Source organism: Tiliqua scincoides, chromosome 6 (genome assembly GCF_035046505.1).
Source record: "Tiliqua scincoides isolate rTilSci1 chromosome 6, rTilSci1.hap2, whole genome shotgun sequence".
Lineage (NCBI taxonomy): Eukaryota > Metazoa > Chordata > Lepidosauria > Squamata > Scincidae > Tiliqua > Tiliqua scincoides.
In genome coordinates, this window is record NC_089826.1 from 30979115 (window position 1) to 30996233 (window position 17119).

A 17119-nucleotide genomic window follows, 5' to 3' on the forward strand; every position below is an offset into this window, starting at 1 on the left:
CTTCCACTGTTAAGTCACTGAATGCCTGCCTCATCTCCAATGATCTGTCAAGACCAAACTATATAAGACATGGAAGATGTTTAATGTGTGTGTGTTAGATCAGGGCTGTGACACAAGGGAGAGTACTGATTCTCACTGCACTGATTCTCTGATATGAACTCTCCTCACTGCTTTCTCTGCACTGGGGAAAGCAGAGAGGCACAATACCAGTACAGTGTATCTTGTGTTTTCCTCTTTATTGTGCTATCAGTAGTTCAGGGAGAAGGTATGATTTGCATCAGGGAAATTATGCAGGGGAAAGAGTTAGACCACCCCCCCCCCAATGCCATGATCATGATCCAAACTGGATTGTGTGTGTCATGTATGGTTTGGCCCTCAGTCAGCATAATGCCTGTTGGGCAATAATGTAATGTAATATATTGAATTCCAGTATGTTGGAATCGCTGGACTGGTGAGGGATTATTCACAGAGAAAATGCACTCTACAGGTACAGAACTTCTTTGCCTTGAGGACATTAAAAAGCATACACAACAACTTTGTTTCCTTAGAGGAAAATAATCTTTCATACTGAGGCACTCAGCCAGAATGACCAGAACTTTCTACATGTCTCCCAAGCAGTTGGTTTTAGGTTGCTTCATGGGAAAGTCACCTAGCTGGATTTTTTTTTTTTTTTGCATACTCTCAAGGCTCAGGTGCCAGAATGCTACTTAGCGAATAAATTCATCTGTCTATTAGATAAAGTGATCTGCCCTTTCTTGTGCTTGTGGATGAACTGTGAATTTCACCTCCTGAAGGTATTAATTGCATTTTAAGTGACAGGTTTGAATTTTCCTAAAGTGGAACCATGTTTCACACATGCAGTGCTTGTTGTCACTTAGGGCCATTTAAAATTTACAGTGATTATATACTTTAAATGGCCTTGAGTGAGAAAAGCACTATGTGTATAGAATTAAAAAAATAAATTAAATATTTTAATAAGTCTGTATCTGGTGCAATATAACTGAGAGTGCAATCCTATGCACACTTTCCTGGGAGTAAGTTCCGCTTAACTCAGTGGGACTTGCTTCTGAGTAGACATGCATAGGATTGGACTTTGAAGCACATCATAAGGAAACCTTTCGTCCTGCCCTTGTATGGTGCTCCAATAGCAGCCTGCAGATAGTTCCAAGGATGCCCCCTCCCCCCCACCTCCTCGCCTCTCTCAGATTCTTTGCAGGCCTAACTCACTCCCAGACTGTTTGGTTTCCACATCTGCGAGCAAAGGACTCTTGTGGCCACTGTGTCCCTGAATGTTCCCGCCCTCCGTGCATAGTTACACTGGCTGGTTTGTGGGTGGGTTGCTGGGATCCTACAGCCCGCTTGGCGGGCTTTGCTTGCTTCCTTGGCAGCAATAAGGGGCTCTTTTCGGTCGACACCTGCTCTGTGTGTGCTTTTGGTTCACATACTTGTGGGCTGAGGGTGACCAGATGTCATAACCACAAAAGTGGACAAGGCACCCCAAAATGTAGAACATTCAAGAAAAATGTAGGACATGACAAAATAAAAGCTAAAACACTCATGTATACAGATTTCATGTGGTTAATTTAAACACTATATTACTTACTAAATTTTACACTATATCACATATAATTTATTACATGTAATTTATTACAATTACAAGAAGGCTATGCACTGCCTGCAGGGCCCGCTCATAGGGAAAAGGAGGATGTTTAAGTTCTTTTCCAGACACAAGGCTAAAAAAGAGGACATGTCCTGGAAAAAGAGGACATCTGGTCACCCTGTGTGGCTTGGGCATGTGTGAACAGGGGAGGGGGAGGTCTGGGCAGCCTGGAGACACAATCCTATGCATGTCTACTGAGAAGTAAGCCCTGTTGTGTTCAGTGGGGCTTACTCCCAGGAAAGTGTGGCTAGGACTGCACCCTTGGAACTAAAGCCCATGCACGTCTAGTCAGAAATATCGTCAGTGGGGCTTACTCCCAGGAAAGTGTGGATAGGATTGCAGCCTGGATGAGCTTCTGGGACCATCACCACTCCCCGAGCTCCTTTTGCGTGGACGTGCACAAAAGTGCACACTTTTGCACACTTGCACGCAAGTGAGAGCCTTGTGAGGACTGGGTGGCAGCAGGCGGGCTGCATCACTGCGCAAGTGCTGGGCAGGCGAGGGTTACTCGGTGGGAGCTGGAGGAGGGAACCGCTTCGCCTCTCCATCCTTGCCAGCTTGCGAGCGCACAGCCCCAGCCGCCGCCTCCTCCTCTCCTCCTCCCTCCGCAGCCCAGTCGCACCGGACGGCAGGCAGAGCACCGGCCCAGCGCAGAGGGCGGAGCGGGGGAGGGAGCGCAGAGGGGCTGGGGGGGGGGACACTGGACGGGCCAGTAAAGGAGGGCGCTGGTGGAGGGGGCCGCGCACTGCAGGCGAGCGGAGGCGAGGCGAGGCTGTGCCGTGCGCTCCCGCCTTGGGCGCCAGCAGCAGCAGCCAGTCTCCAGCCGGGGGCTCCCTGCGCGCCCGCACGGAGGACCGGCGCAGACGCCTGGCCGAGCGTGGCGCAGCTCCCTGGACGGAGCGGGAGCCCACCCCTTCCCCTCGCGGCAGCCAGCCACAGCCACCCACCCCCGGACCTCCCGCAGGGGGCAGCCGTCGGGGGGCGAGGCTGGGGGGCAGAGGGAGAAGCAGCCGCCCGGAGGCGAGGCTGGGGGGCCGCGGCAGGGGCAGAGCCGTCCGGGGTGGGGTGGCCGTGGCGGGCGGCCGCGGCAGAGCGCCCCGGGGGGAGCCCCCTGCGGCCGTGGGGGGCTCGGGCGGCGGGATGGCGGGGGGCATCACCACCCTCCCCGCCTTGCCCGGCGACGGAGGCGGCGGCAGCGGCACCTTCCCCCCCGGGCACTTCAAGGACCCCAAACGGCTGTACTGCAAGAACGGGGGCTTCTTCCTGAGGATCAACCCCGACGGCAGAGTGGACGGAGTGCGGGAGAAGAGCGACCCCCACAGTGAGTAGCAGGCCCGCTTACTCGCCCCCGCCCCGCCGCCCCGCCCCAAAGCGCTTGGGTGTGTGGGGGGAACAGCCCTCCTTGCCCCCTCCCTGCTGTGCCCCCCACCACGCGTGTGGCAGCCGCACATGGCAGAGAGAGGAGGAGCCCCCCCAGCACCTGGCAGGCTACAGGTGGTTTCTCTTCCCATCATAGTATGTGAGAAACCAACAGAAAGGATGCTTGGTGTACCTGGGCATCAGTGCACCTTCTGTGTATTTGGTGCCAGCCTTTTCAGCTTGCCAGACTTGCCCCTCTCACCAAAGTGGGGGAGGGTGCCCCTGCCCCCAGCCCAGCAGTCTCCATCTCCACAGCCCGCTCTCCAGACCACCAGCAACCCTGCTTGGTTACATGCTGCTTTCTTGCATCTCTACACATCAGTTCTTATATCAGTGATCAGTGCCTGGCACATTGGTGTGCTGCAAAGGTCTGCAGCAGGCCTGTGCTCACGATTCTAGAGGTGGGTGAGTGACTTTTTTTTCAGGGTGGGCAATTATGTCAGGTATCTATTCTGTTGCAAAATTAAATGATTTGTCCGGTATCTATACTGTGCAAAATTAGAGGATATGTATGGAGAAACATCAAAGCCCCATAAATGTGAGGGGGGGGGGGAAGCTGCTGACTCAGGATGGGCAATGCCCATCCTGGCCCCCCTCTAGTTTTGGCCTTGGTCTGCAGGTGTTCCATGGGAGTTTGGGGGAGAATCATTTATCAGTGGGCCATTGGGGGATGTGAGCCCCCAGCTGGCAGTGCAGTGTGTCCTGTCGATTGTCAAAAAACTGATGGTGCGCCTTAACCATTTTAGCATCTTCTCAGTGTGCTGTGAGGTGTAAAAGGTTGAAAATTGCTGCCTTTGGGCCCAATCCTATCCACTTTTCCAGTGCGGGTGCAGGTGTGCCTTTGGGGCATGGGCTGCATCCTGTGGTGGGTTGTCAGTCACACAGGCCTCTTCAAGGTAAGGGAACATTTATTCCCTTACCTTGGGGCTACATTGAAGCTGTATTGGTGCTGAAAAGTTGGATAGGAGTGGGCCCATATATACTAATGGCAAACTCAGGGTGTTGAGTGCCTATCAGACTGACGCCACCCACAAACATGGTCGTGGTTTCCATCTCCTCAAGAGACTTCCTAGGTAGGCAGAAGTGCACAGGTTGCAACTTGAGAAAAAGAAGAACCTCCTAACAAACAGTGTGATGTGAGCTGCGCTTCCTTACATTCCCAAGTGCCCCCTCCCCCCCTAGTGTTCAGATGTCAGTTGAGAAAACAGCAGTAGCGGAAGACAGGTAAGGGACAATAGCACTTCCACAGCTTATTATAGTATCCTGGAGGTGGGTTTAGGTCTGGAAAGAGGCAGCATTTTGTTGTCGCTCCCATTTGTATGTATGCTAGCTCTCAGCAAAAGTTACTACCTATATGGCTACCCTCCTCTTCCTTTGCATCAACTTTCTACTTCACTGTATTTTATTTATTTTTCACATTTTTATACCGCCCTCCTTTTGTCCTCACAATAACCCTGTGAGGTAGAGAGAAAGTGACTGGCCCAAGGTCACTCAGGAAGCTTCATGGCTGAGGGGGAATTTGAACCTGGATTTTCCAGGTGTAAGTCCACCTCCCTAACCACTACACCACCCTGGCTCTGTAGGTAAAGTGCCTGGTGCCAGCATCCTCACAATTCTCTTTCCACCTCCACCTGTTCAGCTGAAAGCACAGGTGCTTTTTTCCGTTAAAAACAACATGCTTGTTGGGAGGGGGAGACATATGGGGAGTGGAACCATGGCGTGTTCCCTGAGACTGTTTCACTCTGTTTTGTGGTCGCCCCCCATGAGTTATTTAGCAGGTGAGCCTCTGGCTGAACTCACCCCAGGCTGCTACCCACTTCCAATTTTGCTGTCCATCTCCCTGCCAGTGCACATACACAAGTGTGCATGTGTACACAGCATGCACCCCCCTGGGAGCACATGTGTGCACACACACACAGTGGTCACCTCACACATTCTGCTCCCACTCCACCACAGCAACCTGTCCGCTCCCAACAATCTCTCCCCCAACTACTTTCCCAGAACTGAGAGCTAGAGGTTGGGACGAAAGTCCTCTCCTTCTCATGCATTTTCCAAATGCACTGTAAGGGGATGGGGCTACCAGGCAGGTGCCTGGCCGGGCGAACTGGCAGGTGCATGCTTGCCACCTTCTCCAGCCTGCCATCTGAGACAGAGAGTTTATCCAGCCTCATGGCATGGCTGGCTCTGCACAGGGCCTCTGCAAAGAAAAAGAAATCAGACGTACCTTTGTAAGCAGAATCTCAGGTTAAAAGTTTGAGTTGAACTGGTGAAGTCTTTAAGAAAATTTCACTTGGCTAGAATTTTATTACAACAGAAAATTATTTTATCAAAATTGTGGTTGTTTAAAAAATGATATTTATTAGTTGGAATTGAATTTCAGGATGGATGAAATTGGCATTAGTAAAAAAAATATTATTGGCAACAGCAAAAACAAATGCTCCACACTAATGTAGAGATCTAATAAGATTAGCTGAAGAACATAATGTATTCCTGCAACTGAATATAAAACAAAGAATTTGATTATTTTTTATTTTATTTTTTATTTATATACTGCATTGCAGTACAGTAATATTTTTTAATGCGTGAACATGTCCTGTCTCCAAGTTCTCATGTCTCAGAAGGATTTAAAGGTATATTTATCATAGGGTATGTTGTTAAGCTGGGGTAGGTAAAACACAAAGACTTATAGCATGAACCAGTGGCGTAGCTAATGATTGTGTAGCCCGCTGCTGAGTTCAAAATGTTGCCCCAGAAGTGATGTCACAACCAGAAGTGACATCACGCCTGGGCTTTTTAAAAAGTGAAAATTGGGAGGAACCCATCTCCTCCCCCCAGCAGCTCACCACCCACTTGCTCTGCTGTCTCCCTCCAGTCAGTGGCATAGCTAAGGCATTTATCTGCTACCCAGGGTCAAAGAAGATTTTGTAGCCCCTTGCATGATAAAATCAAATTTAATTAAGTGAATAAATAAAAAGTTATTGGTTCCATGCTGTATCATAATAACATCTCATTGGCACTCAGAACAATCAGTCCTATGGGTCAGATTGGAGTTAACCAAATCCACTTTTTGTTCCACAAGCCAGCTGTATTTTAATTTTCTGGTTAATTGGCTGTAACCTTTTATAGAATACAGATATTTCAGTGCAGTTTGTTGCACTGCATTCAGCATTAAATTACCTTTCCAATGATATATAACATGATGTTATTATTCATACATACCAGGATTTTTACAATTTTGGTCACTATTGTCAAGCTCAGCTTGTTGCCCTCCTAAAGCTTGATGCCTGGTGCAACTGCTACCCCCTGCACCCCCTTAGCTACGCCACTGGCATGAACAATATAATATATTAACTCTATGTCCATTTTGCTAGGATTTCACAATACTCCTTTAAAAGAATTTTCCATTCTTTCCATATCTGTTCCTTGGTTGTCACCAACAAAGCAAAACAACTTAAAAAAGGTTAACGTACATTTTTTAGGAGGAAACAAGCTTAGTAATTAATGTTGCTGTTTCTTGCATTGCATGTTGAGACATTGTGTTTTATGCATCTACAATTAGTGTTAGTGTTTTGTTCATATCATTGTATTTGCAAGCTGTGACAAATGTCTAACATTGGAAAGGCTCATACCTATGTCACTTCTCTTTATAAACTGTGAGACCTTTGGGGACAGGGAGCCATTTACTGATTTATTTTCTGTGTAAACCGCTGTGTGAAATAATGATCATGATGATGATGACGATGATGATAGTACGCAGCTTGGATTCTGAGAATATGCTTGGCTGATTTATGAGGAAGCTCTTGTCACAGCTCTTGTCACAGCTTGTGGATATATTCCTGTGAGCAAAAATTTTAGCAACAGAAGGTACTTTCTCACCAGTTGTGTGGCTGATTTAAGATGACTCTATATTTAACCTTAGGGTAAAACATTAATAGCTATCTATACAGAACAGCTGTAAAATAATGTATACTGATTACATAACCTAATATGGATGTAGGTTTCTTAACTTCATTTACAGCCCAAGCCTATGGTTGGGTCGTGCTGGTGAAACTCATATTCCGCTGGTGCATGCTGTCACAAAAGCAATATAAAGAACTTTGTGACAATGTTCATAGCTGGTGTACCTGCAGGAAGGGTGGAGCCTTCCTTTTCATGGTGGTGGTCATTGTGAGGCCCACCAGACCAAGTTAATCTGGCATAGAAGTGAGGAGAGGGGTGTAATGGGGAGGAGATGGGCAAGGTATTGGGCCTGAGAGGGGGTGGAATCAGCAGTGCCAGTGTGCACCATATCCTAACCCCCTTCCTGGGCCTGATATGCCTGCAGTGAGTCAACTTGGGCTTATGCCAGTTATATCACTGGTGCAGGTCCATGTTGAGCCATTGTGGCTGCTGGGGGTTACGCAGGGCCAAGGGACAGGGAGACCTTTTCCCAAGGAGACCTCCAGGAACCAAAAGTGGGATGCAGTGGAGGCCGTGCAAGTACTGCTGCATCACTGCATGGGACTTGGCTGTTAAGCTGTAATTCCTTTGCGCACTTTCCTGGGAGTAAACCCAATTGAAGTCATTGAGATTTATTTCTGAGAAGATACACATAGCCTTGTGCTATTATGTGCTGGAGTTGCCAAGAGAGCCCCCTCCCCCTGCCTTCTTCTGGTTCTTCCCCCCAGCCTTATGGAGCCAAAAAATAAAAAAAAGAACCTTAAGCCTCTTCCCCTCTACCCCAGCCCCCTCTTCCTCCAGCCAATCAACCCTTCTCCATGTCTGCTGCTATCTGCTGGTCTGAATACCAGCTTCCGGATTGCCCTACAAGGTCTTTGCTGCAACGTGGAAGCAGCAAAAATAAAAGTAAGCAAGCATGCAAACACACAAAACCAAGTCACAAGCATGCACAAAAAGTAAGCCCTCACTCAAGTTAATTTGTCATGACTCATTCATTTCCAAATCACTGACCCCAAGTCACATCCGAGTCAGTGACATCTAACTTGAGTTGACATGAGTTGTGAGCATCCAGTGTTTTAATGAGTTGAGTTGTTGTGACTTGAGTGCCCATCACTGTTGTGCACTGTATTTTCTCAAGGATTCCTTAAAATAGATTAATGCAGCAATACACAAGTCTGTTTTGGGACTATCCTGTCCCACTAGTTCGTAGCATGTAGCGCTGCCGACAGAATTAGTGCTATCGTGGGGAAAGTGTGGCAAAAGTCATATTTACTTAACTCTCCATAGACCATAGGCTGTCATTGAGTCTCCTCAGACCTATGTGGGCTTAGCCTTACCTACCTCATAGCACTGTTGTAAGGACAAAAGAAGGTGACGGAACATACCAAGATCCAGGTCTACAGAACTTGCGTCCTGAGTACACTTCTGTACTGCAGCGAGTCATGGACTCTTCGTTCACAACAGGAGAGGAAACTGAATGCTTTCCACATGTGCTGCCTCCGACGCATTCTCGGCATCACCTGGCAGGACAAAGTTCCAAACAACACAGTCCTGGAACGTGCTGGAATCCCTAGCACATATGCACTGCTGAAACAGAGATGCCTGCGTTGGCTCAGTCATGTTGTGAGAGTGGATGATGGCCGGATCCCAAAGGATCTCCTCTATGGAGAACTCGTGCAGGGAAAGCGCCCTACAGGTAGACCACAGCTGCGATACAAGGACATCTGCAAGAGGGATCTGAAGGCCTTAGGAGTGGATCTCAACAAGTGGGAAACCCTGGCCTCTGAGCGGCCCGCTTGGAGGCAGGCTGTGCAGCATGGCCTTTCCCAGTTTGAAGAGACACTTGGCCAACAGTCTGAGGCAAAGAGGCAAAGAAGGAAGGCCAATAGCCAGGGAGACAGACCATGGACAGACTGCACTTGCTCCCAGTGTGGAAGGGATTGTCACTCCCGAATTGGCCTTTTCAGCCACACTAGACGCTGTTCCAGAACCACCTTTCAGAGCGCGATACCATAGTCTTTTGAGACTGAAGGTTGCCTACAAGGACAAAAGGAGTGGAGAAAACAATGTGTACCACCCTGAACTCCGTGGAGGAAGGGTGGTATAAAAATGTGGATAAATAAATCTGAGGAATTTCCTGAGGCTGGTTCCTGGCCAGGAAAGGGGGTTATGATGTGGTGCATAGTGACAGTACGTAGATCCAACCCCTCTCCCTAAAACTGCCTCTGCCCTCCCTGCTCCCCACATTGAACCACCCACAAACTGTCTGCTTCACAAACGTATCTGTTCCAGTGCAGCATCCCGGAGCCATTACTGTGTGCAAAGGATATCCATCCATTTGCGCCAGCAACCCCAAAGTTCATGACAGGACGCTACAATGTTACTTATGGTGGCAGACTGGGAGTTCTGCCACCATAACTGCTGTACAGAATTGGGCTGTTATTCTGTTCTAGGCAATTGCATTTGGGATCAAAAGGAGATGTTTGCACTTCTGAGTGTGTAAAATAGTTAATTTTTAAAGAGTGCAATCCAACATCGCACTGGGATGGCACAAGGCTCTTGCACCAGCCTGGGAGGGTCTCAGATGTGCTGTAAAGCATGTTTGCGCTTCCTTGAATGTCAGCAGGGCCAGTACAAGGCTGCATCCAGACTCTGCACCGACAGAAGGAGGTAGGTTCATGCTGGCCGAGCTTGGCCAACATGGGGGTTGGGGGTGTGTGGGGAGGAAGTGATATGGGGCAGGAGGAGGGTGAGCAGTGGGAGAGTGGGGGGTTGGGGACAGGATCATGCCAGATCCTGACCCCATTCCTGGGCAGCCAGGCTCTGAGCTATTCGGATCCGAGTAGACCAAAGGTCAATCGGACCCGAGCCACTATTGGGGCTGCAGTGGCTGGGGGGGGGAGAGATTCCCCTTGCCCCAGGCTGAACCATCTTCAGTCCCAAACTAGTGCTGGATAAGGGGCAGGCCTGATGGCCTCTCCTTTTCAGCGCAGGTTAGAGTTGTGCTGTAACAATCTTTCATCTCAGTGGAAGGGCTGTAAAAATCTCTTTGTAAGGCAGATAATAGAAAGTCTTGCCCACAGGGAGTTAAGAGCTTTTCTGTGGCTTAGTACTTAGCAGAGACATTCTTACAGTAACTTGCATCACTACAAATTCTTAGGAAGACTGAAAGCAGAGATTGACCTTTGGTAGCTCTGTAGTTCCTGCTCAGCATATCCTGCTGAGCACTTGTCCTTTCACCATTTCTTTCTGACTAGTAAATGGAGGCACAAAGCCCAATAGAATCTGAACATGCAAGAAACATAAGAACATAAGAACATAAGAACAGCCCCACTGGATCAGGCCATAGGCCCATCTAGTCCAGCTTCCTGTATCTCACAGCGGCCTACCAAATGCCCCAGGGAGCACACCAGATAACAAGAGACCTCATCCTGGTGCTCTCCCCTACATCTGGCATTCTGACTTAACCCATTCCTAAAATCAGGAGGTTGCGCATACACATCATGGCTTGTGAGGGTAAACACTAATTTACCCTCCCTCACTTGAGTTATTTTATTTTTTTTATTTTAAGAATTTCTAGCCTGCCTTTCTCCTGGTAAAGACACTCAGTGTGGCTTACAAGATTTAAAAACATAGAACAATAATAAAACATTAAAAGAATTAAAAGAATTAGAACAATTAGAACAGAGACAAAAAAAATCCAGTGGCTCAGTGTAATGTAAAAAAAATTACATTTAATTAAAACAATCAATCAATTAATTAATTGAAATTTTTTTTGCTATATGACTACCACCTGATTGACTGTTGGAAAGTCTGACAGATCCCTAAAAAGGAGCATCACTAAACCTTCACAAAATGTACAGAGAGCAACAGGAGAGTAACATATTTTTCATGCCACAAGCTTTCTTGTTTTACCTATGTTAAGCAGTAATATCCCCTGTTGAAATATGCCATTAATTTTTCTAAACATGAGAACACAGAAGCAGAGGGAATTTTCATGGATTAGAAAATGCTAAAAACAAAGCAAAAGAAAAAAAGGAGTATAAAAAATTATAGTAATAACAACAATTGCAGCACTATCATTTTATGTCCTAATAACAAACTCAGGTTGTTGAGTACCTGACAAATTCGAAGTGAAATTAGGACACCCTCCCAAAAAGACAATTTCCATGTACTCAGAGGATTGTGAAGGAATGCAGAGGTATATAAATTAAAAGAAAAGTAGAATGTTAATCCCTCCAAACCTCTTCCCCAAAACAGTCCTATGAACTTCTGGGACTTTATAGAATGTTAACAGCATGGAGAAATGGGCAGCCCAATCCTATGCTTCCGAGTGCCCAGGGCTCCAACATGCATAGGATAAAGTGGATAGAGAGATGCTCTTTACACTCTCACATAACACCAGAACCAGGGGAAATCCACTAAAATTGAGTGTTGGGAAAGTTAGAACAGACAAAAGAAAATATTTCTTTACTCAGCATGTGTTTGGTCTGTGGAAGTCCTTGCCACAGGATGTGGTGATGGCATCTGGCCTGGACGCCTTTAAAAGGGGATTGGATAAGTTTTTGGAGGAAAAATCCATTACGGGTTACATGCCATGATGCGTATGTGCAACCTCCTGATTTTAGAAATGGGCCATGTCAGATGGAAGGGAGGGCACCAGGATGCAGGTCTCTTGTTATCTGGTGTGCTCCCTGGGGCATTTGGTGGGTCGCTGTGGGATACAGGAAGCTGAACTAGATGGCCCTATGGCCTGATCCAGTGGGACTATTGTTATGTTTTTATCCTTTAAAACTATTTGAAAAGTGTCCTTTTCAGCTTTCTTCCCCCTTGAAGCTCTCCCCACCTTAAATTCTGAACAACTGCTTCTCAAATCTCCTGAACAACCCTGGAACAGGTGCATTCCTCCTAGGGTCTAGGTATACACAGTAACGTTATGCTATGGATTCCATTTGTATTCTTTTAGACCAATTCTGCTTCCAGCCTTTGGCTACAATCCTATACACACTTTCCTGGGAGTGAATCTCATTGAACATAATTGAACATCTGAGTAAACCTATATAGGATATTTAAAGGATAAAACTGAAAAGAACAAATCTTTTAATTTGTTGGTTGATAATTATTTTGTTTTAGCATAGCTGTTTGTGAAAGGTACCCTAAGAGCTGTTATGGTGGAAAAGTAGGACATAGTTTTCAAAATAAGTAAATCTCTTCTTTCTTAGATAGTCTTTATCTTTTAGAGGTGGGAGACATTTGTGTGACACTACTTTGTTTTGGTGTGGAAAATTGTACATCTTGCATGCATGCTGCACTATTTATAAAAGAGCTTCCAAAATGCATACAAGGCCATGTTATGTGTTCATCAAAACATATCACTTGGCCCTTGGGATACAACTCCAGTTTTGATACTGTTTGTACTCTATCTCAGGACGGATTATCTGTACACAGAGGCTTAGTCTCATGTGTGACTACTTTTGCTGAACTGGGACCCACATGTTGGACAAGTGCAGCATTCACAAAAAACCTGACTTGATCCCAGAAACAGGGATTATATATAGGATTCTTATTGTTGCTTTAGAAACTTAAGTGCTTTATTGAACAGATGCCTGGTGCTGTCCGGTTTCACAGTGCTGATCACCTGCTTAAGAGAGGATCTCTATTGCCTTCAGAAATGATTGCATACCTTGTACCATGGTACCTTGCGTACCATGTTGCAAACGTCAATATGATGCAGAAAATGTTAAGGCCCCATAATTCTATCTCAAACTTGCATTTTTTACACGTGCGTAAGATGGCTTTGTTTTAAAAAAAAACAACATTCCAACGATTGCTCTTCTTGCTTACCCTGCACATGCCTGATCTTGTCTGATCTTGGAAGCTAAGCAGGGTCAGGCCTGGTTAGTACTTGGATGGGAGACCGCCTGGGAATATCAGGTGCTGTAGGCTTATACCATGGTCTTTCGAGACAGAAGGATGCCAACCATTTCTTCTTGCTTACTTGTGTCTTGATTTTGTGATCTCCTGCAACTATAAATCTCATTTGGACTCTCCCCCCCCACTTTTCTCCTGCCCTTTCCTCCTTTCTTAGCTGCTCTTATTATGCATTTTCTCTTCTGATCATGTATGGACAAAGGCTATACATCCTTCAGATGTTCTCCATTGTAATGACACTGTCCCCTCCTTCAGTTCTGCACTCTGCCTTACCAATAAATGCTACTGCTTTGTTCTCTTTGTGCAGATTTTTACTCCTTTCCTGTCTTTTACTTCCAGACCATTCTCATTCTTACACTTGTCTGAAATGTTACTTGTTATTTTAAATAATTGACATATTTCAATGTGAATTTTCATTGCTTCTTATTCTAGCACCCTGTAACCACAGTCTTCTATTCTGTCTCCATCTCCCACTGCAAATTGTCTTTCAGTGCTGCAGCGTGTTCTCTGAAGATTACTTCCTTCCATGCCTCTAATTCATCCCTCTGTCTTTCCTGCTCATCTTTAATCCATCTTCTTTTTATATCCTTCCCTGTCTTCTTTCAAATACAATGGATTTTAATCTTTCAGATACAGTGGATGCATGCCAGTGCATTCTGGGGTGAACCTGGAAGGAGCAAGGAACCTCTATGTGACCTGGAAGTGGGTTTTTAAGCTCTAAAAAATAGCTGTAGCAGCTGGGAAATGGCGCAGTTTGGCTGCGTGAAGGTAGGAGAACTGGTTTTGGTGTGCTTTTTTTTTTTTTTTACCTCTCAAGCCTTTTAAATTTAGCCTCTGGTATCCACGGTAAATTTAGCCCCTGGATTTTGGTATCTGCAGGGGGTTCTGGAATGGAACTCCTGTGGTTACCGCAGGTGGACCTGTAAGCTCAAATATCCCTACTATATGTCTTAAAATAAATACTTGATGCTCTTCTTTCTCTTTAGGTACCACCCCATCTTTTTTCTTTCAGATATAGACCTGTAGTCTATATCTGCCACTTTTCTTCAACTCTGCATTTTATTTCCTTTTGTGGCTCTGGTTTAGTATCTTTTCTTATCCCTGTAGGACTAGATGTTACACAGTAGATATGTGTAAAAGTCCTCTGATTTTAAAAAAAACAACACAAAAACAGTCATAGGCTGCCAGTTTGATTGGCAGGATTGTGGGGTAAAGGAGCTGGTTTTTAACTCTTTCCCCTTTGACTGGCTTTATGTTATCCCCTCCCCTGCAGTTTTTTCAACTACAAGAGAAAAGATGGGTACTTCAAATTCCTTTGACTTAGTCTTAATTTTCTTTTGTTTTCACACAGATATAAAAAACTTTGTTTGCATTGTCAGCTCAAGATATGAAATCATTAATTTAAAGCAGTGTTTCCCAAACAGTGAATTGGGACTTATCAGTGGGTTGTGAACCTGACAAGGAAAATGTATTGAGCCCTATGGAAAGTGAAACGGAGCCACATGTGCATGTTTACTCATGCAAATATGCAAGGCCATGTGAAGGGGAATGCACGGTCACCAGAATGGTCCTGACCTGATAAATATGGAGCTAAATAAATTCTCCAGAATTCCCCACTGTCTTTAAAAGGATGAAAACAGAGGCTTGAGCGACTGGTAAAATTAAACTTTTTTTAGTCTTGTAAAGCTAGGTGGGTCCCTAGTGTTATTTTAACTCATTTCTGCCCAGCCCACAGGTGTACACATTTGATCCCTGTTGTGTATATGCAACATTGGGCAGAAGTGGCTTAAAAAGTGGGTCCCGGTGGTAAAAAGTTTGGGAAGTACTGATTTGAAGCATTCATCAAATACTTAGTATACATCAGGTTACTCTTTTTCATATTATTATAAATTTCATCTGCAGCTGCAAGCCAGAAGGGACTAGGAGAAACATCTAGTAAAGTTCTAGCCATTTACAAGATCCTCATCTCTGGTTCCTAGTTAAAGTGTAGCAGTTCATTCATTAACAAGATGTCACTGCATTCTGTTACTGATTGCTGCAGCCTAATGGTTCTCTGCTGTTGACATCTGGAATGTGCATGGAACCATGTACAACACCCTGAGCTCCTTGGAGGAAGGGGGTGTGTAAAAATGGGAAGAAATATAATCTGAAGGAAAGACTTTGTAATTTATACTGTAAAGGCCACCTTGTGTTTTCAGAATTTGGTGATAATAAACAAATCTGGATTTTGGTTCTGATAAAACAACATCAAGATGAATTTAGCATTGAAATACAGCACAAAAATGAATATTAACAATGCTTCAAAAGAGAATACATTATAAATAAAATGTTGAAGAAAACAGTGAGTTTTCATGCACTAAGACATTATACTTTTCTCTCTGTTTTCGTATATCCTTACAATCCTAACGTGTGCTGGAACAGGCAGACCAACTGACCTGTGCAGTATCCAGCACAGGTTAGGAGATAGCTATGGTGCAAATTGGAATAAGGGAATACTGGGGTAAATTGGAGTAAGGAAATATTTATCCCCTTGCCCCATGTCACATGCCACCTTATGGAGCAACTTGGATCTGCACCAGCGAAATGGCTGACAGAAATCTGAGCAAATCCAATTACTGATGCAAATCCGCAAATCTTGTGCAATACTGTGTTGGTTGGGAGGGGTTAGTATCTGACCTAAGGTGCTGAGGCCAGTCCCACCCCCCTCCTGCGCCCAGTCTGGCCACTGGCCTGCCCCCCACACCCCAAAATACCCCTGGTCCGCCCTCTTACCACCCATTCTAACCTCCTGCGCTGGCAAGTGCTTTCTTACCCCAGCACAGGTGGGTTCCAGAGCTGAAAGGACAGTGCAAGTCCTTGTACTTGTTCCTCAAATATACAACTTGTCCTCAAAATGGCCATGGTGCCAGAAGATTGGAGGATAGCAAATATCACACTGATTTTTAAAAAGGGAAAGAGGGGGGACCTGGGAAACTATAGGCTGGTCAGCCTAACATCTATACCAGGTAAGATGGTGGAATGCCTCATCAAAGATAGAATCTCAGAACACATAGACGAACAAGCCTTGCTGAGGAAGAATCAGCATGGCTTCTGTGAGGGTAAGTCTTGCCTCACAAACCTTGTAGAATTCTTTGAAAAGGTCAACAGGCATGTGGATGCGGGAGAACCCATGGACATTATATATCTGGACTTTCAGAAGGCGTTTGACACGGTCCCTCGCCAAAAACTCCACAGTCAGGGAATTAGAGGGCAGGTCCTCTCATGGATTGAGAACTGGTTGAAGACCAGGAAACAGAGTGTGGGTGTCAATGGGCAATTTTCACAATGGAGAGAGGTGAAAACCAGCGTGCCCCAAGGATCTGTCCTGGGACCGGTGCTTTTCAACCTCTTCATAAATGATCTGGAGACAGGGTTGAGCAGTGAGGTGGCTAAGTTTTCAGACGACACCAAACTTTTCCAAGTGCTGAAGACCAGAAGTGATTGTGAGGAGCTCCAGAAGAATCTCTCCAAACTGGCGGAATGGGCAGCAAAATGGCAGATGCGTTTCAATGTAAGTAAGTGTAAAGTAATGCACATTGGGGCCAAAAATCAAAACTTCACATATAGGCTGATGGGTTCTGAGCTGTCTGTGACAGATCAGGAGAGAGATCTTGGTGGTGGACAGTCGATGAAAGTGTCGACCCAATGTGCGTCGGCAGTGAAGAAGGCCAATTCTATGCTTGGGATCATTAGAAAAGGTATTGAGAACAAAACAGCTAATATTATAATGCCATTGTACACATCGATGGTAAGGCCACACCTGGAGTATTGCATCCAGTTCTGGTCACCACATCTCAAAAAGGACATCGTGGAAATGGAAAAAGTGCAAAAGAGAGCGACTAAGATTATTACTGTGCTGGGGCACCTTCCTTCTGAGGAAAGGCTATGGCGTTTGGGCCTCTTCAGCCTAGAAAAGAGGTGCCTGAGGAGGGACATGATTAAGACATACAAAATTATGCAGGGGATGGACAGATGCTCTTTACACTCTCGCATAACACCAGAACCAGGGGACATCCACTAAAATTGAGTGTTGTGAGAGTGAGGACAGACAAAAGAAAATATTACTTTACTCAGCGTGTGGTTGGTCTGTGGAACTCCTTGCCACAGGATGTGGTGACGGCATCTGGCCTG

General features: G+C 45.8%; 1 protein-coding gene across 1 annotated transcript in view; it reads left to right on the plus strand.

The window, feature by feature from the left end:
- The first annotated feature begins 431 nt into the window (after positions 1-431).
- The window catches only part of FGF2 (fibroblast growth factor 2), a 40217-nt gene continuing 23529 nt past the window's right edge, over positions 432-17119 (plus strand). Inside the window, exons 1-2 of the mRNA XM_066632881.1 lie at positions 432-451; positions 2095-2981. Of these exons, the coding sequence (XP_066488978.1) occupies positions 432-451; positions 2095-2981 (907 nt within the window). The remainder of the gene's footprint in view (positions 452-2094; positions 2982-17119) is intronic.